The sequence below is a fragment of the Pseudorca crassidens genome, chromosome 3 (genome assembly GCF_039906515.1).
Source record: "Pseudorca crassidens isolate mPseCra1 chromosome 3, mPseCra1.hap1, whole genome shotgun sequence".
Classification (NCBI taxonomy): Eukaryota; Metazoa; Chordata; class Mammalia; order Artiodactyla; family Delphinidae; genus Pseudorca; species Pseudorca crassidens.
Window position 1 is genome coordinate 142,525,427 of NC_090298.1, and position 20,294 is coordinate 142,545,720.

At 45.8% G+C, this 20,294-nt stretch overlaps 1 protein-coding gene and 1 long non-coding RNA gene across 6 annotated transcripts in view; one reads left to right on the top strand and one right to left on the bottom strand.

Moving 5' to 3' along the window:
• Positions 1-20,294, top strand: part of LOC137222082 (uncharacterized) — a 55,431-nt gene that overhangs the window by 34,365 nt on the left and 772 nt on the right. The window contains exons 2-3 of one of the 2 annotated variants that reach the window (XR_010942301.1): positions 12,111-12,313; positions 13,393-13,526. This is a non-coding gene — a long non-coding RNA (uncharacterized lncRNA). Of the gene's footprint in view, positions 1-12,110; positions 12,314-13,392; positions 13,527-20,294 lie in introns of those variants that run through there. The other variant, XR_010942302.1, reaches the window with a different exon arrangement.
• The window catches only part of SFXN1 (sideroflexin 1), a 46,928-nt gene continuing 44,851 nt past the window's right edge, over positions 18,218-20,294 (bottom strand). For all 4 annotated transcript variants that reach the window (XM_067732811.1, XM_067732808.1, XM_067732813.1 and 1 more), the window contains one exon: positions 18,218-19,550. In XM_067732811.1, the coding sequence (XP_067588912.1) occupies positions 19,454-19,550 (97 nt within the window). In that variant the 3' untranslated portion in view covers positions 18,218-19,453. The remainder of the gene's footprint in view (positions 19,551-20,294) is intronic.

The window sequence follows — 20,294 nt, forward strand, 5'->3', positions numbered from 1 at the left end:
TTGTATCTGGGGCAAAATGAGGACTATAGCCCTGGAGACAGCATTTCAGATAGCTCTGAGAAACTGCTCCAAAGAGGTTGGGGGCAAGGCCAGTATATATGTGATTTTGGTGAGGGGGGAGTACATGCAATCAAGCATATATATTTTGCAGAAAGTTGCTGCTAGTCACAAGGAGCAGACGTCACCATGAAGGATTTTAGTGCTTTTCTAGATAAAAGGAGATGCAAGAATTGGCTCATAAAATCTTCTCCTGAAAATATTTAACTATCTGAAGACCTGTTCTGCCAGTTTTTTCCCAGAGCACAGAGTGCCTCATTCCTGATCTCCACCCTGATCTCCTTTCGGGGGTGTTGAAGGACAGGGCCTGCAGCAGCTCATGATTTAATCCTTATAGAGGTAGATGGCAAGTGCTCATTTGTAGTTGGCACTCAAAAAAACATAATACAGCCAAACCACAAAATGTACCTTGTCCCAACCCACATGCTCAAACTATTTTCAGTAATTCTTCATTGAACTCCCTTCTGTGATTTTCCATATCCTCATAGCCCCTTTCTGTTCTCCCTTTAAAAACTTCAGTCACCTTTGTCCCAGTCAGAGTTGAGCTCAGTTTGTACCTGGGTTTCTGCCCTACTGCCCTGATCTGAATAAAATCTGTCTTGCTGCCTTTAACATGTGTCTGGTACTGTTTCTCTTTGTCACTCCACACTTTTCTCTCTCTTTGCTGTTGCTTCCACAAAGTATTAAAAAGTATTATCTTTCAGTACAGCCAGCTCCCTTTTTATTTTTATTTATTTATTTATTTATTTTTGCGGTACGCGGGCCTCTCACTGTTGTGGCCTCTCCCGTTGTGGAGCACAGGCTCCGGACGCGCAGGCTCAGTAGCCATGGCTTACGGGCCCAGCCGCTCAGCGGCATGTGGGATCTTCCCGGACCGGGGCACGAACCCGTGTCCCCTGCATCAGCAGGCGGACTTTCATCCACCGCGCCACCAGGGAAGCCCCCAGCTCCCTTTTTATTTTCAGAGCTCTGTATCTTCTGGTCACTTCCCTCACAGATAATTAAACCTTTTTTCACTTTTACTCACAAACTTTCTACCCTGGTTGTATTGCGTACTATTCTCAGCAGTTTCCCCCATGAGTGACTCTGTCTCTTTCCTGAGCATTTTGGAGAGCTTCGAGGTCCCAGGTTATCTCAGCACCCAGACCCCTTCTGTCCCTGTGCAGCCACCTGCAAAGCAGAGCCTTGTAGGCCTCTCCCAGTTCTGTGTACTCCAGACTGTTTCCGGTGAAAGTGAGGTTCTTGTCTCATCACAGAAAGAATTCAGAAATGAGACGGGGAGATCAAGAAAGTAAAGTAAGGATCTATTTAAGCAAGAATACATTCTCAGAGGGACAGCAGGCAGACAAGCGAGCAGCTGCTGCCCTGAGTTTCTTTGGCAAGCCGGTTATAAGGGGCGTACAAATGAAGGGGCAGAATAGTCATTGCGGAGGAAGAGGTTTGGGGGTCAAATTCCCTGACTTTCATCCCAGCTCCACCTTCCCTAGAGGGAAGGGAAGGCTTTCTGCCCACGATTCAATCGCCTCTTTTATTATGCAAATACTCCTTATTTAGCTTTGATTGATAGTATCATGGCATGGGTGCATGATGGGTACTTTTAGCTGCAAGGCTAATTTTATTGTAATGACAGCATAATGAGCAAAATGTTACATTTGGACACTGGAGATTCCTGCCTTTTCCCACCTTTCTTAGTCTGTCTCTAGGGCACTTATCACCCCCAAATGTGTGGTTTCCTGTCAGTCTGGAGGTTCCTGCTTTTCTTTGTCTGCCCATAGACCCCCGCTGTTCACAAGATGTGTGGTTTCCTGCCACCTGGCTGGTGCCCCCCGCCCCGCCGTTTCTCTGCTCATATGTAGCTACATGCCCGCTGTAACACGTCCACCTCTCAAGGACTCACTGCTGTCAGTCTCTGCAGTGCCTGGCTCTTAGGACGTCTGGAAGTCTTTGTTTTCCCTCTATCTGCTCCCACACAGCTGCGACCCAGGTGACCTTGTTGCCATCAGCGGTGTCACTGCAGCCTCCTGTATTCTGGGATCCTTGGTCCCCTGGTTTTATTAAATATGTTGTCTGTGGCTACTTTTCTTTTGCTCTCCTAGTTATTCTGTGCATGTGTGTAAGAGGAGGCAACTACACTGCCACTATCTCTTCCATCCTTGACTGTGCCCTTTTAGACAGGACACGTGCGGTCTACGGTGCCAAGGTCCCCACCAGGTGGCTTCACTTCCTTACTCAGGACATATTACCCCGCTGGCCTCCAGAGGTCTGTTTCCACATAGCCTCTATTTTTCTTGCTGTATTTCTGACGCTCAGTGTGTGTTTCAGAATCTATCTGCTTATATTTTCTTTATATTTTTTTCTCTTTATAATAGCTAAGGAGTCAATCCCCACCCCCCTTCTTTCTTTGTTCATGTGTTCTTTTTTGGGGGAGGCAGAGATCTGTTTTTGTTTTTTTTTCTATATTGCTTTCTTTGTAGGAAAAACAATGAGATTCAGTCCCTTCCTCAAGCACTTTCCTGGGACTTTCTTGAAACACCTACACCTCATTTCCTCATCTGTAAAATGAAAATAATATAAACACATCAAAGACTTTGAGAAGATTAAGAATATGGTAGGTCCTCAAGTAGTGCCTTTCTGCCTCTCCAACTGGTCATAATGTTGCAACTCAAGTACATTTCCCAGTGTTTTGTTTGCATTTATCAAGCAGTTTTACATCTTGTTTTGTTGTTTTTTTTTAAAAAAAGGATGTGAATTCAGAACGTTTTAAAATTCCACTTTGAAGAAATACCCTTCCCTCACCCCCTGCTGGGTAAGAAGAAGAAGAAAGGAAAAAGGAACCAGGAAATCAGTTCCTTTTCCTTCTGCTGCTGTCAGTCACTGCTGTCCCCGTCTGGGTCAGGGCCCCTCACAGCAAAAAAATAAATAAATAAATAAAAAAAAAAAAAAAAAAAAAAATAACAGAGAGAGAGAGAGAAAGAAAAAAGGCTTTCTGCCCACGATTCAAATTAACCCCTTTTATGACCATTTTTTTCCCCTCCTGAATTGGTATCTCCCTGTGACACAAGCTTTAGCCTTTGAAAAAACTGCTAGAAATGATTAGAATGGAGAACAAAAGGATTGCAGCCTCTGAAAGGTAGAGACTGTACACGTTTGAATTCAGTCACCTCTTTTATTATGCAAATACTCCCCCTTGGATTCTGCCTTTCTGTGTGATTAAATGGAGACTGTCTTAGGATAAACAGAGCACAGATGCTTAAATAAAGGACCCACATTTCTCAAGTCCCCTTTCCTCAGAAGCCAAATAACTCTCCTCTCCATAGTCCCAGTTGTTTCTTTGGAAAGTTGTCCATGTTCCCTGGGGGAAGATAAATTTTGAATGACTGTTCCTGGCCATGGGCTAAAGACAAAAACAAAACCCCAGTTCTCTGGTTTCCTAGAGACTCCATCATCCAGGTTGAGATCTGGGTGGTGTTTCCTGCCCGATAGAGGAAATAATGGCTCACATTTTTTTTCCTGAGCACTTCCTGTGTGCCAGGCACAGTGCCAAGCCCTCTCTCTCCATCCAGTCCCTCCTTTCCTCCTCCCAACAGCTGCATGAGGTGGGCACTGGTTTGGATTATCTGATTTTGCAGATGGGGTTGGGGGGCCCAAGGCTTACCCAGGTGGAGTCACTCAGCTCGTTAGCGCCAAAGCCAGGATTGAAACCCACAGGCAGAATCACAGAGTTGGCTCCATGTGCAGTGCACAGAATCTCATGGGCTCTAGGGCAGGGATGCAAGCCTGGGTTTTGTGTCCTGGACCCTGAGCTTCTGGAAACAGAGCCAAACATGAGGACTGGCATCATGTGCTCCAAAGAAAAAGAAAGAAAGAATGAAAGAATAAACGAACAAATGAATGGATACCAATCTAAGAAAAATGCAGGATGATGGAGCAGAAAGAACATGGGCTTTGGGGTTGGGCATCTGGGTGACAGTCTCAGATATGCCAGGGGCTTGCTGTGTGGCCTGGTGCACATTATCTTTCCTCTCTGGGTCTCTCTTTGCTCTCTCAAGGTTGTGGGGAAGATAAAATAAAATTATCCCCAGGAAGCTCTTTGGTAACTAGCATTTTGTCGAGGGGGACAATATATTGTCCAAACCAGGATGATTTGGAAAGGGGCGCTATTACCAAGGACACCCAGTCAACCTGAATGCGGGACCATTCTCTTCTCAATGTGCAAATGATCTCCTGGCTTCCCTGAGAATAGAAGAGAAATCCTGCAGGAGTGTTTTGGACACTCCTTGGGTGTCCAAAAGTGTTTTGGACACTCCTTGGGAAGTGTTTTTAAGGTCAGTAACTCAGCCCTCTAGGCACCTGACTTTGAGTACCTTGCTCTGTCCTACTCACTCACTAGATCTCTGGGTCACTTCATAGAATGGAGCCGTTTTTAGTTTAACTCAGCAGTGGTTGGGATGATCGATGCCAGAATCTTTCTTTTTTAAACATCTTTATTGGAGTATAATTGCTTCACAATGTTGTGTTTGTTTCTGCTGTATAACAAAGTGAATCAGCTATACATATACATATATCCCCATATCTCTTCCCTCTTGCATCTCCCTCCCTCACACCCTCCCTATCCCACTCCTGTAAGTGGTCACAAAGCACCGAGCTGATCCCCCTGTGCTATGCGGCTGCTTCCCACTAGCTATCTATTTTATGTTTGGTAGTGTATATATGTCCATGCCACTCTCTCACTTCGTCCCAGCTTACCCCTTCCCCCTCCTGTGTCCTCAAGTCCATTCTCTACGTCTGCAATGCCGGTCTTACTTTGAATATTTGAATCTCTTACAAGCTGTGAGATCTGGGACAAGATACATAACCTCTCTAGGCCTCATTTTTGTTTCCTGCAAAATGGGGCTATGAATCCCCAAGTGCACAAGTTGTGTGAAGATTGGGTGCTTAGCATGGTCCCTGGCACACAGAAGCCCTCCGTAACTGGTCGCTTCCCTTCTTTCCTTTGCATGGACCCTGGAGGCTATTCGAGTATTTATTGAAATCCAAGCATCACAGAGGACAAGGAAAATCAGACTGAGTTGGTCATAGCAGTCTGTTATATTTAAGTGGGTAGTGAAAGAAAAAAATACCCTACTATGCATACCTGTTGTTACTAGTAATAATAATGGCAACTGTAACAGAAGTGATTGAAACCCCGCTGCACATGCCCCTGGCCCTCCGGGGTTGACCCGAAAGCTGAGCACCTCCCTCCCCGAGCTTCTCCATCTCTCTTCTCTGCCAAGGGCTTCTCTCCTCATGCAGCTGTGCCCAGATGCGCAGTGGGGCTGGTCACTGCCTCCCAGGGCAGACCCCTACGTCATGGGGGTGAGAGTCGGGGTAAACGTCCCAGCCTCCTTCCCATCCTCCGGGAGGATGATACTGACATGATTCCACACTGTTTCTCAGAGTCTTGCACGAGGGCCTGAGCCCCAGGTGCCCCCAGCAGGAACCTGCTCAAAACAACACCCAGTACTGGCTTGGCTTCTGTCACACTCCTCCCTGGTCCCCCCTGTGCTTCCTGGCAGCACCTCATAAAAAAAACAGGAGCCCAAATTCTACTCTTTGATGAACCCCAGATGAGATGGTAACTGCTGTAGTCTGAACGTTTGTGCCCCCAATCCCCCAAATTCATATTTGAAATTAATCCCCAAGGTGATGGTATTAGGAGGTGGGACCTTTGGGAGGAGATTAGGCCTTGAGGGCGGAACCCTCCTGGTTGGGATAAGTTCTCTTATAAAAGAGACGCTGGACAGCCAGCTCGTCCCTTCCACCCTGAGAGGTTATAGTGAGGAGATGGCCCTCAATAAGGAAGCCAGTCCCCACTAGACGCTGAATAAGCCAGCACCCTGCTTTCCACTCCTCAGCCCCCAGAACTGTGAGAACTAAATTTCCATCGTTTATAAGCCACCCAGTCTATAGTATCTTTGTTACAGCAGCCCTAGCGGATCAAGATAGCACCTAACACTTAAGTGCTGGCTGTGTGCGGGTGCTGTGCTTAGCCCTCCATAAGCATCATTGAACGTGATCCTCCTGAAAACCCCATGAGGCAGGTCCTATTATTAGCCCTATTTTACAAATGCGAAAAACCAAAGCTCAAGAGGGAAGTGATTTATGCAAGTTCACACAGTGACTTAGTAATTTTCCAGGACAGAGATCCTGGGCCAGAAGCCAAGGTTGCACTGGTTGATTCTGTTCTCTGTCTAATCCACTGATTTGATGTGAAGAGCCTCCTTCAGTGGGGACTTTAGAGACCACCTCCAAGGGGATGGGGGAAGAATATCTAGGCTCTAGAGATCTGGGTCATGAGATATTGATGAAAGTGGGGTTCTGAGCCATAGAAGAGCTCAGTCGAGCCCTGGGAAGAGGCCATCAGTGTGTTTTGATGATATTACTAGAGGCACAAAGGAGTTAAGTTCTCTCAGCCATTCTCTGTCTGCTTGACTCTTGGGAAGGAGGTGGGCCTCCTGGAACAAGAGGGGCAGCTAATGCATCACGTCTGTGGTGGGACAGCTACCACACTGGGAGCCACCCGTGTCATTCTTTGAGGCACATTTCTTTCCTTCCTTCCCTCCCTCCCTCCCTCCCTCCCTTCCTTCTTTCCTTCCTTCCCTCCCTCCCTTCCTTCTTTCCTTCCTTTCCTCCTTCCCTCCTTCCCTCCCTTCCCTCCTTCCCTCCCTCCCCCCTCCTTCCCTCCCTCCCCCCTCCTTCCTTCCCTTCCCTCCCTCCCTCCCTCCCTCCCTCCTTTCCCTCCTTCCCTCCTTCCCTCCCTCCCTCCCTCCCTCCCTTCCCTCCTTCCTTCCTTCCCTCCCTCCCACCTTCCTTCTTTTTTTGTGAGTCTGCTTCTTTTCTGTTGTATTCACTAGTTTGTTGTATTTTTTAGATTCCACATATAAGTGAGATCTTACAGTATTTGTCTTTCTCTGCCTGATTTATTTCACTTGCACAATACACTCCAAGTCCATCCATGTTGCTGCAAATGGCAAAATGTCATTCTTTTTTATGGCTGAGTAGTATTCTATTGTAGTATACACCACATCTTCCTTATCCATTCACTTGTTGATGGGCACTTAGGTTGCTTCCATATCTTGGCAATTGTAAATAGTGCTGCTATGAACACTGCGGTGCCTGTATCTTTTTGAATTAGAGTTTTTGTTTATTCCGGATATATGCCCAGGAGTGGAACTGCTGGGTCATACGGTAGTTCTATTTTTAGTTGTTTGAGAACCCTCCATGCTGTTTTCCACATTGGCTGCACCAATTTACATTCCCACCAACAGTGTAGGTTGGAGGTGCATTTCTGATGCAAGGGGTCAGCCAACCCCGCTCTTCCTCTAACCTACAGCATCTCCCGAGCTTGGGTCTTTGGCCTTTGAGGGTTGCCAACCATGGGGAGACCGAGGCAGATCCTCCTCCACTCTGTGCGCACCGAGCGCTCTCCTTCCCACATTCTGACTCATGTGTCCAAGGTGGGACTTCTGATGCAACTTTACCAAGGAGAAGCCTTTCATTTCAGCTCTTGCTAAGGAATTTATGACCAGATTACCAGTAAACGTCATTTCCTAATTGGTCAAATTCCAAGAAGGAAAGTGTATTTTTAAAAATCTGGAGTTAAGGGCTTCCCTGGTGGCGCAGTGGTTGAGAGTCCGCCTGCCGATGCAGGGGACACGGGTTCGTGCCCCGGTCTGGGAAGATCCCACGTGCCGCGGAACGGCTAGGCCCGTGAGCCATGGCTGCTGAGCCTGCGCTTCCGGAGCCTGTGCTCCGCAACGGGAGAGGCCACATCAGTGAGAGGCCTGCGTACCATCAAAAAAATAAATAAATAAAAAATAAAAAATCTGGAGTTAATGAGAGTCTGGAAAACATCCAGGTGAGAGGGCGGAGCAATGAGAATGCTGGAAAGCTGCTCGGCATCCTCCCTTTGGGAGGGATGCAGACACCCTCTCCGAGTCCAAGCCTGGCTCCTCCTCCCATTGGCTTTGGCCCCCCAGGGGAGCCACATAATCTTTCCACTCCTCGGTTTCCTCATCTATAAAAGGGGGAGGGCTTCCCTGGTGGCGCAGTGGTTGAGAGTCTGCCTGCCGATGCAGGGGACACGGGTTCGCGCCCCGGTCCGGGAAGATCCCACATGCCGTGGAACGGCTGGGCCCGTGAGCCATGGCCACTGAGCCTGTGCGTCCGGAGCCTGTGCTCCACAACGGGAGAGGCCACAACAGTGAGAGGCCTGTGTACTGCAAAAAAAAAAAAAAAAAAAAAAGGGGGATGATATCATTTCCTACAGCCGAGGATTCCTGTGGGGACTAAATGGCAGTGCACAGAGAACATCAGTGCCTGATGTGTGCTAAAGGCTCGGTAAAAATTAGCAGAGCCACGAGGTTAATGGGCATAACGCCCATGAAAGATAAAAGGGGGAAGAGGCAGGGAAAGTTTCAGACGGTGGCGCAGCTCTGAAGTTCAGCCAAGGCAGCATCAAGTTCTAGAGCAAAGGTTGTTTTTAGAAGAATCTGCATTGGACAGAAATAGCCAGACCTGAGTACCCATGACCCTCTTCTCCATCCCTCTGCTCTTTTTTTTTTTTTAAATAAATGTATTTATTTTATTATTTTTTACTTTATTTTTTTTTGGCTGAGTTGGGTCTTCATTGCTGCATGCAGGCTTTCCCTAGTTGCGGGAGCGGAGGCTATCCTTCGTTGCAGTGTGTGGCTTCTCTTGTTGTGGATCACGGGCTCTAGGTGTGTGGGCTTCAGTAGTTGTGGCATGTGGGCTCAGTAGTTGTGGCTCACGGACACTAGAGTGCAGGCTCAGTAGTGGCGCACGGGCTTAGTTGCTCTGTGGCATGTGGGATCTTCCCAGACCAGGGCTCGAACCCGTGTCCCCTGCATTGGCAGGTAGATTCTTAACCACTGCGCCACCAGGGAAGTCCCAATCCCTCTGCTCTTAAACTGTGCCTCCCAGCTTTGGGGAATGAGACAGTGGTCCAACGCTGAGCCAAATATGTAACGTCTGCTCTCTTAGCTGCCGAAGACCCAGAGGGACCCAGAAGCAATCACATGTAGGGACTTCCTTGAGGGCATGTCTGTCCTTGTGTCTGGGGGAGAGGAACCCAGGAAGGAATCTTCTTTTGAATGCATGAGAAGCTTATGCTTTAGAAGTCAGCCAAGGTGTGTGTGTGGGCTTGACTTTTTTGTTAGTTAGTTAATTAACTAATGTATTTAGTAGCCGCTTATTGAGTGTCACCTATGTGCCAGGCACCTGGAAATTCTCTCAGAGGAAAAAGACACCTACTTGGACCCAAATATGAACAAAGAGGCAAGGCCAAGTTTCCTCTCAGAGAGTAATTTAGAATTATCTAGGTCAGGGCCCTAAAGCACTACTTTAGAGAGCACAGACTAAGACATTTCAACTGAAAAATGCTCAAAGATTAAAGTTATTTTATTTTTTTCTAGTTATGAAATAGTTACTCATGTCGAAACATTTAGAAAGCACAAAAAAGTATAAAACAGAAATAAATATCAGTCTCACTTCAATATTAATATTTTGGTGTTCTTGTTGGTTTTACCCTGGTCTCAAGAGGGGCCATTTTAACTGGGCTTTGAAGGATGAGTAGGAGTTCACCAGGCATATCAAAGATAAGAAAGCTTTCCAGGAAGAGGAAATGGCATGTGCACAGGCCTGGAGATGTGAAAGTACATGGACATGGTTTGCAAAAGCCAACGGGAAAAGTACAGGAGGGCCAGAGAGAGGATATTCATTTGCATAGTCTGGCAGGGAGGAAGTCATGGAGGCTCTCACATGTCAGACGGAGGAGCCAGGACTTTGTCAAATGGCTTCAGGGGAGGGTGTGCCTGCTCAGGCAAATGTGGAGGATGGGCTGAAAGAGGGAAGCCTGGCAGCAGGAGCCAGTGGAGGCTCTGGTCCAAGTAGGGGAGACAGTGGTCCAAAAGAGAATGGTAACAGTGGAGGTTCAAAAGATTTACCCCAAGGGATGAGAAGTAAATTTTTAAAAAGTGACCTTTAGATATTTAGTTCTTACAAAGACAACTATATCCTATCCTGGGGAGGGTGTGGGCCCTGTTGCTAGAGTGAAATACCTTTTTGGAGGACAGTCCATTTACTCCCTGGGTGGTTTGGGGCAAGGGTTTCAACCTCTCTAGGCCTCAATTTATTGTGTGAAAAGTGAGGCTAATAAGAGAATTTATCTTACAGAGTTGATGAGAGGCTCAAATGGGATAGTGAATAAATTGCGCTTATCAGACCTGGCACATCAAAATAAAGGCTAAATACTGTTAGCTTTCATCATCATCAACAAAATTTTAAATGCTCACATCCTAGGACCTAACTAATCTCCCTTCTAGGAACTTCTCTTAAAGAAACAACAGCGTAAGAATATAAAGCTTTGCACAAGGATATTCACAACAGAAATTTTTTTGTAGTAGCAAAATTGTGGAAATAACAGAAATGCCCGTCAATAGAGGAATGATTAATAAATTATAGGAATTCACGTTTCAGAATTCTATGAAGCTCTTAACAAGAATGAGGAAGATCTATAAATATTACCTAAAAAATAAAAAATTTTATGGGGAAAAGTGAGATTGTAGTAGAATATGTATATTTCATTTGTATAAAGTCAAACCAAATACACTTACAGGTGAGCGCATACATATGCAGTGGCCAGATGAACGGAGATCAAAGTCCACAGCCTTTACCCCCGGAGAAGGTAGCCTTGGGGTTGAGATTAGGAAAGGAGAAGAAGGAAGCCATCTCTTTATACACTTCTGCGTCATCTTAGTTTATTCTTATGAGCGTGTATTATTTTGGTGGGGCTTCTTAGGTCAGAGAGGTTGAGGCAGAAAAGAAGGCTGGAGAAGCAGGAGTGTGAGGCGGAGCCTGAGGGAGCCTGGATGGGAAAGGAGGCAGGAAGCAGCCGCGCGCCCAGAAGAGAGCACGCTGCAGGGCTCCAGAAGCTTCATCTTTCACATTGCAAACTCCACCCACACTGGAATCCTTCCAGAGCCACATTGTCCAGAACTAACAAGCCACTGCGGTCCTGGGCACATCTGTTGTTTGCCTCTGGCGATGTTCCAGAATTCTTCTCCCAGGCCTGTGGGAATGGAGCCTTGGTTGTGCTTACCCTGGGGTCAGAGGCTGGCTCGACACTACTCCCCCCGCCCCCCCCACCCGCGATGGATGGCAGGCTAAGGGGAGGGTCTGGGCAGGACACATAGGCCAAGGGCGTTCTGCCTACCTCTGCCACGCGTGAGCTGGCTATCTCTGGCAAGTCCCTGAAATGCAGTTTCATGTGTGAAGTGGGAGCAACTAGAGTCGCAGTTACTTGACAGGCTGTTGTGACAGTAAATGAGGCTGCAATAGGGTAAAATAATTGCTCAGTGCCTGTTAGCCATCGCTGTCTGTAATGGAGGTTCGACAGTGGTCGAGTGCAAATAAATGATAACACAGGTCCACACTCCTAGTGTCCACACTCCTGGTTCACTGCGGGACGTCCCGTCCCCACCACGGCAGAGCACTAACCACTGCCCCCGCTCCCCGGCACCTCCAAAGCCGTGGAATCACTTTAACGTACTCTTTGATCTCGAGAACAACAGTTCTCAACCCTGGCTGCACTTAGAACCTGAGCCCTGGGGAGCCTAAAATGCCGATTCCCAGGCCACCTCCGAATATTGGGATGTGATTGGTTTGGATGGGACCTGAGCAATAAGACTTGTGAAAGGCTCTTCAGGTGATTCTGGAGTGAAGCCAAGGGGGGAGAAACCCTACCCTACACCCAAACGGGGGTGCCTTCTTAATGCCCAGCATCAAGGATGGGGGCTGCCCATTGCTGCCTCTTTGTGTCCCCTCCCCCCAAACCCTGTCTTCCCGGCTCTCAACTCCCAGACTTGAGAGTGCTGTCTACACCTGGTCCAGGCAGCTTTTCTGTCCAGCCTTCTCTCCCTCTCTCCATTATTTTTACTGTCAGCCTCTACTTGGGAGTCCTTTGCTTTGTTTTCTTTTGTTTCCCCATTGTCCAGATTTTGCCTTGCAAAGGAGCCCTGGGAAGCTGGAGGTGCACTGCAGGAGTGGAATCCAGTCCCAGCTTCTCTTTCGGTGACAGCATCCTTTTCCTCCTCATCGGGTCATCCGCACTAGATTTGCCGATGTGACTCACCCTGCCCAGTGAGAAGGCCGTTGGAAGAAAACTTTCTGCTTCTTTCCTATGTCAGCCATCCAGCGGGTAAGCCACCCGGCTGCACCTGAGGCCGCTCCCCTGGGGAACAGGGTTCCCAGCAACCCCACTCCTAGTTCTGGACCGAAATTATTATTCAGGGTTTGTATCAGGAGGTGGCATCCTTTGGAATTTCAATAGCATCGTCATCTTCGTCTCTATTTTTAGCTTTGCGTTATTAAAAACCTTGTTCTCTCCTGCTACCATTTTTCTTGGAGATTGCACATGATTAAAATACATTTTCATCATAAATGAGAATACGAGGAAAGAACTTGTTCTTGATTGCAATCACACATGATGAATCGATTTCCTGGCCCCTGGAAACGTCACACTTGCCAAACCAACACTGTGACATGCTGGAAATGGCCTGCTTGTCTGTCTTTTCCATTTGGTTTATTGCAGAGAAATAAAAGGACAAGGAAAGGAAAGTCACGACTTCAGGTTCTCCATTTACCCATTTTAAGCTTCACAGCAAGACTGTAATGTAGGTTTTATTGTCTCCATTTTACAGCTGAGTACACTGAGGATCGGAGAGGGGAACTGGCTGGTCCCATATGACAAAAACAGCAAGTGACAGAGTTAGGATCTGACTGTTGTTCCTCCCCGGGACAAAAGCCTCCAGAAGGAGTCCCTGCTTTCAGGATGAAGCCCGCACTCCTTCCCTGGGCACTGAAGGGCTCTCACGACCCTGAGATCCTGGTGGCATCTTCCCCAAAGTTCCCTCCTTTGCACACACCATTCAGCCACACTCTCCCTGGTTTCCAGATCTTTCCATGGAAAGGGAAGCCCATTCCGGTACGGAGAAGCCCTAGTTTTCTTCTTGCCCCTTTTCTCCTCCCAGTGAGAAATTTCTACTCCTCTTCCCGGTATCAGTTGAGATGCCACTCTTTAAAGCCCTCACTGATTCCCAGCTCCCTTTCCCTGAGCCAGCTTCAGGTGTGATTGGCCTGTGTCGCAGCACTGATGGCTCTGAGGGCAGGGGTTGGGTCTGGTCTACAATTGTTCTGTGTCCCGCACTGCCCCCCTCCTACCGGGAGTCAGGTGCCCTGTACAATAAGCCCCATTCCTGCTTGTTGGCATCTTTCCAGCTTCCTGAAGCTGGAGAGATCATGTCCTTCTCCTGGCTTCCTGCACCATCTTCCCGACCTGGCCTTGGAAATCCAGAGATGCACTTTCGAGAGCCGCAGTCTGTTGCCTTGCGCCACCTGCCGGCAGCTCTGGGGATCGGTGGGCTCCAGCCGCGCGATGTTGCAGGCAATGCTGCTCCCTGGCGGCGTCTCTCGGCGCTGCGGATCTCTCCGGCCTGGAGCTCCAAAACCTCAGGTTCAGGCCTGTCTATAAGGTAGATACTGTTTCCATCATTTCCAGGAGAGAGATGGAATCAAGGGGAGGGTCAATGATTGGCTCGGTAATCCCAAGGCTTGGGAGCTGAGAGGCACCCGCTTCCAAGCCTGAGCTGGGGGTCACTCAACGGCCTGAACTTGACGTGTTTCTGATTTTAGAACCAATACAGGTACATTCCAGAAAATCTGAGAAACAGAAAGCTGTAAAGAAAATAAAGATTACCTGTAAATCCAGAGATACCAACTGTTAACCATTGTGGTATATATTCCTCTAATATGTCTTTTTATACATATCAGTGCATATATTATTATAAAATTGGGACTATAACCTACAGGGTTTTTTTTTTTAAGTAGCATTTAATATGTCCTGAGTTCAGAAACAGAAGTAAATCTGTAAAACTAGAAAAGCATAAAGGAGAAAATTTTAAAATCACTTAAAATCCCACCATCCAGAGATAGCCTTTCTTCCCAATTAGCTTATATTTGTGAAAATCAACTGTTATTTATCCTTCTATCTTGCAAAAATCCAATTCAGAAATTAAATTCTTTTTCCCAAGGGAAAATTTATTCTTATACTTGGGATTACCCACAATAGTGTACACTTTTTTTTTTCCTACCTGGCAGTTTCTCACCATCTTCTGGAAATATTCTCCAACCTCCCCCTTCCTTCACTTCCCCCGACCATTCCATTCATATGGTTCCCTCCCAGGAGTAGACAGGTCTCCTGTGAACCCGAGTGTATCCATCTGTGCGATTAATTCTTAGACGTGAAATTGCTTTAAGGAGGGTATGTGCTTTTATAAGTTTTGAGAGATACACCCAAACTGTCTTGCAGGAACACTGCAGCAATTTCGATGTCTACCAGCAGTCATGAGAGTGCCTGTTTCCCTGTAGGATCACCAACAGTGTTGTCAAACTTCTGGCCCTGGGGATCGCATAAATTTAGCTACAATGCGTTGAGTGTGCCCTGTGCCAGGCTAAGTGCTGTCCATTTATTAATTCTCATTGAATCCTCCCAATAACCCAAGGACGGAAGTGGCATTAACATCATTTTACAGATGAGGAAACAGGTTTAGAGAGATTAGCCTGCCTCAGTTCATAGAACGGAGCTGAACGCGACTCTAGCATTCATCCTAACAACCACGCAGTGGTTCTCAAGTTTGAATGGACTGTGTCAGAGTCACTCAGAGGGCTTGTTAGAAGTTGGTCGGGTCCCACCTTCGAGTTTTTGATTCAGTACGAGAGGGCCTGAGAACATGCATTTCTAGCTCCCAGTGATGCTGATGCTGCTGGACCAGGGACCACACTTTGAAAACCATTGTTCCTATTACTCTAATAGGGGATCCTATCTGGAAATGACCTTGCTGATCTGCCTGTGACCTTGGTTGGGTCCTTACTGGAATTCCGTATGTTCCATAAACCTTTTGTTTGTGGGTGTGTGTGTGGGAACGTGAATACATCTTTTATAATCCTTTGAATCCCCCAAGTTAGGTTGGTGGTAAGTGATTTCACTTCTTCAAGACTGTTTCCCCACTTTTTAAATGGAGATGATGCTCAGAGGAACTGTTGGGGGTATTACAAGGAGTAATGTATGCAGAAATAAAAACACGTTGAAGATTGTAAAATGCTGTACCGAAGCTAATTCTAATTATTCCTATTGATGGAGAAGCTGTGAAGTACAGCAGAAGACACTGGAGTCTGACAGGCCTGGACTGAGATAGCAGTTGGGCCACTGCATGACATTAGACAAATCAGCCCACATCTCTGAGCCTCAAATTCCTTCTCTTTAAAACTGGGCATATCGTGGTCTCCTTGAGGGTTCAACAAGCCCCTATGTGTATTGTCCCAAGTGCTCCTTCGTCTCCAAAAGCTACAGGGGCAGTGGTGTCATCCGTGACGGTTGGGCTGGCTCCAAAACAATGGGTACAATTGGATGTTCATTTTGCCTCTCGGTTCCCAAGGATAACATTCATGGCCAGCTCTGGTCCCAGAAACCCTCAGATTCCCTGTTCTTTCCACATCTTGGTGATGACCTCTCCGTGATGCCAAGTGGCTTCCTTTCCACAACTGGAAATCGGAAATGTGAAGACCCTTCTTCAGATTCCCAGAAAGAGCCCAGGATGAACCCGATGACCATATGGGGACCCGTCGCTGGTGCCAGTTGTTCTAGGTGATGGAGCTACGGCCGTGGACAAAACGGAAATCCCTGCCCTCGTAAGCTTGTTGACCCTACGTCCCTAAGAACGTCAACATTGAAGCTGGAAGCCTCCTTGGAATCTGGTGAGGGGTAAATACGCAAATTCACAGAGTATTAGAAGTTGATCTGAAACTGACTCAGTGAAGCTTGGGTCCCTGGGAGCGTCAGAGATGTGGCACAGCCAGAACTTCTCCAGCTGCGATGCATACGGGGATCTCAGGGCTCCTGTTATCTGGCAGATGCTGGCTCAGCAGGTCTGGGCTGGGGCCCAAGAACTTGCATTTCTAACAAACTTGGATGTTGCTGGGCTATGGACCATACTTTGAATATCTAGAGTTTGATACTTTCTAACATCACTAACAGATGTAACCTGACCTTTCTTTGGCTTTTAGTGAAATTCTGAATACACAAGAATACACCAATTTGAAAAACTAATGTTATTGGACTGTTCCAGTCGTTTACTTTTGGACAGGGCTGTAGATTCAGGTGTCAGACCTTGGCTGCCACTATAGTTTTCAAGCGACCAGGAGCAGCCTTGAACTTGTACTACTTGAAGCCCCAGCCTTCTCATCTGTGAGCAGAGACTTTCCTACCTCTGTCTCATTTAGGCAAAACCTTAACTGTTGGATGTTTTAAAAGGATGGATTCAAGTGTCTCCCCGTGGCCACTTCAATCTGCTACTTTTAGTGAAGTTGTGGGTTATCTCTGGGGAAGCCGCCAAGATTCTGAAATCTTACCGGTGGATTGATATACTGGCATTTTGAATGCACGTCCAGCATCTGTAGACGATTGGCAATCATCCACTGAATGGTTACTCTGTGCCAGGCACTACGTCAACCGCTGTGCTGGAATTATCTTGTTTACAACAACTCTATGAGGTAGATTCAATTATTCTCTCCAAACAATCTAAACTAATAAAACTGAAGGTCACAGAGAATGTCACCAGCCCAGATATGTTTATTTTAAAAGTGGGTACAACCAAGATTGTACCGGCTCTGACTCCTAGGCCCAAGCTCTTGAATATATTTCAATAATTTAAGTGATAAACAGAGGTCCTGTAGCAACACAGAGCAGAGACGTGACCACGGTGGGTAAAATGCTCAGTTCTTTTTTACGTCTCTTAATAAGGCACTCCCCAATCCTGGGCTGAATTTAGATTTTCTCTGTGAACTATGGTAAACGCTAGTTCCACATTAGAATCTGACAAACAATATAAAAGCAAATTGACCTGACCACATGTGTAAGGGTGTCAGTCATCAGGGTCTAAGGCAGAATCTGATTCCCCCTGTGTCATAATGAACGTACCTGGAATTACGCTGTGTGGGGCTGCCGGGGGGTGGGGGTGGGAGCCTCTATGGTGTTCAAGAAGGTGGAAAACTGGTAGCCAGGACTAGAAATATATTTCCTGCTAAAGGCATAATACAAAAATATCTCTTCATCAGGAGTTACTGATGGTACCCAGATATTAAGTTAGAATGAAAGGTACCATTGAGTATAACATAAAAACTGCATCATCCTTTACATACAAATAAAAGAGAGAATTTTTTTTCATTCTGAGTTTATTTAACATTTCATCCAGTTGAACTGAAATAATACATCGACTCCAACACTGGCCAGACACTGTGCTAATACTGAAAAAAAGCTGCCAGTCGTTTAATACTTACAGTCATAATTCTTTATATCATGTTGCTAGAAATATTAATAACTATTTACCTTTACAAGCATATTGCACTTCATGTGAACTTTTCTCCAGAAGAGGTATTCCTAAGAGATCAGCAAAGATCGCCAATCTTGGTTCATTTTGTTCCTTTATATAAACCATGATTCAACTATACAATTCATAGTTCTCTATAAAAGCATCAAGAGTCAGAAGCTTCAACAGATGATGTTTAAAAAGACACATCTCCAGGCTCATTATCCCTTTTGTAATGATCCTTTGGCCATCTCATCCTGGTGTGTATTAAAATTTTGGTCAGTTTGTCAATCTTCCAACCAGGCACTCATTAATTTTTCAACGAAGGTTAAGATTTGGACATGGAGCTGCCACCTGACTGGGGGTAAGCATTCTGAGATTAGCTGGGGCGAGTGGGGTAGGCCTCAAGGGCTTTAGTTTCTTGTTAAAAGTGCCCTTTAAGCACCTCGTGGAGCTCTGCCTTGAATTTCCTGCTTTTACCCATTTTTAAAGAGAAGCATCTATGGCCACAAAAGACATCCAAGGCCAGAATGTCATGGGGAAGCTCTTTTGCTTCAAATGGCTTAAGACAGGAAATCTAAATGAGAATATTCCGGCAGTATATAAAGGAAGGCTCAGAGTGGCCCAAAACCTTCAGGTCCATTCATCGTTTCAGAGAAAAGAGAAACACAGACACGAGGCACACCATTTTTTCTTTATGAGGAAATTCAGTCTGGTCACAGTGTCAGGAAAAATTTGCCCAAACTAGTTTCTACATTCTGAATTACAGATCGAATCGAGTGGTCTATACTCAGTGAAATGACCACCTCACGTATGCCTTTGAACCTCTACAGAATTGAAACATAATCTATTAACATTAAATATATTATATGTGAAGATACTACAGATGATGTAAACAGTGGTCCATGGGTTCATTATTTTCAAACAGGGTGGAATGTAATATACAACATTCAAGTAAAATTCATTGAGTCATTGATTCACATACACATTATTTCCGTATCTTTCTGAACGCCAAAGAGATCTACGAGGATGACAAGAAAAGACATGTAGGCAGAGGGAAATGTTCTCTCGCTTCTAAAAAAAAAAAAAAATCAAACACGCCAGATTCAACCCAGTCATACAGCGTTGGTTTCGAATATACTTCCAAAATTTGACATTTGTGCATTTCCGTTATTTGATTAGTTGATTTAAATGATTGAATATAAAGTCAACAAGTGCAAGGTAAGATTGATATCTTCATAAGAATGTAAAATAGAATAAATTTCAAACTCAACCGAAGAAATCCACCAGCAATACGAAAGCATACAGCTGTTGACAGCAGGGACCTTTCACAATTGTCTATCACTCTGACTTCCGGGAGGTGTATGAAGGAGCTTTTATCCTACAAATGCAAAGAACTCATCATCTACTTCGGGTCGCCTCCAGCCCGAACTGGGCAGGAAAGTAAACTGTCCTTAATATTTACGAGTCATTTTCTTTTACAGTTTAGCTTCAGAGCTTTTGTGTTTTCTCAACTCACTACTGAGCTCTCCTTGATTTGAAACAAGAGTAGGATAAAAATTCAGTATTTTAAACAGATTTCCTTTTCATTGACTGACAGTCAATATACTGAACATCTACTCTATGCCTAGCGGTGCTTTTGAAAACTCTGGGTGAGGGTTGGGATATTGTCTTTGAAAAAACAGTGACTATAAAAGCTACAGGAAGGGTGTTTCTGTAAATTGTACCATGATTCAAATGTAAGGGGAGGCCACCCCAGGTGCTGTGCTAGAAGTAGCAGCTTGACTCTAAAAGGCTAACGTGGATCGTTAAAAGGTATCTGTCACCTGTCGACCAGAACCAGGATATTCCTTACCAACTTGGCTACACCACACTTGTGGTTGGTAGGATCCTCTGAAGATGTTTCTTTCCCTACTTTATAATCCCTTGTTAAAGTACACGCGCCGTAATTCAGGATGGGTCTCTCGGATCCTGGCTTGCAGCTCGGCCTCCAAGCTTGTCACAGACATGGAACTGGGAGAAGGGAGAAACGACAGACAGGGTCATTCCACGGGCAGAGGTGGGAATTAGAACCTGGAGAGAGGAGAGAGAGGAGCCCCACCCACCCCCGTGACTGGGACAACAGAGTCCTGTTTGAAAAATGCTTCACGTGCCCAGAAAACGAGTATCCTGTTCCTCTCAGAAAACTGTCACTAAATATCAAAGAAAGGCACCATCAAAACCCAACACTGAGATACGCTTTTTACCTCGCATCTTATTAAAAGCCTTAAAAACCACTTTTGCCAGCAAGGAGGTATGGTGATGACACTCTTAGACCCTGATGGTATTGGAAAACAACCTGTGGTCACGCCACTTCCCAAGGAAAACAACATAAATGTTCACCGTTAATTAAAAAAAGATATATGCACTCAGTGGAATTTTTTAGCATTACAAATTCACTTGCGTTAATCTGCTTTTGTCCATTGTACAGTAAAACATACTTATTCTAAAACTTTCAGAAAATACTAAAATGTATGAGAAAAAACATCTCTTGTTGACCACTGTTAGTGCTTGCTTTATACTTTAAAAATGTACTTGAATGTTTTATATGTGCATATGTATTAAGGATGAAGAAAAACTGTCCAGAAAAACTGTGGACATTTTGTTATTGAAAGCAACTCATTTGCCCCTTTCCTGTTTGCCCATTTCTGTTCCCCTCTAATCTTAAAAGAACCTAATGACAGGGATGAGATCACTAGGCGATTAGCCTAACTCCTG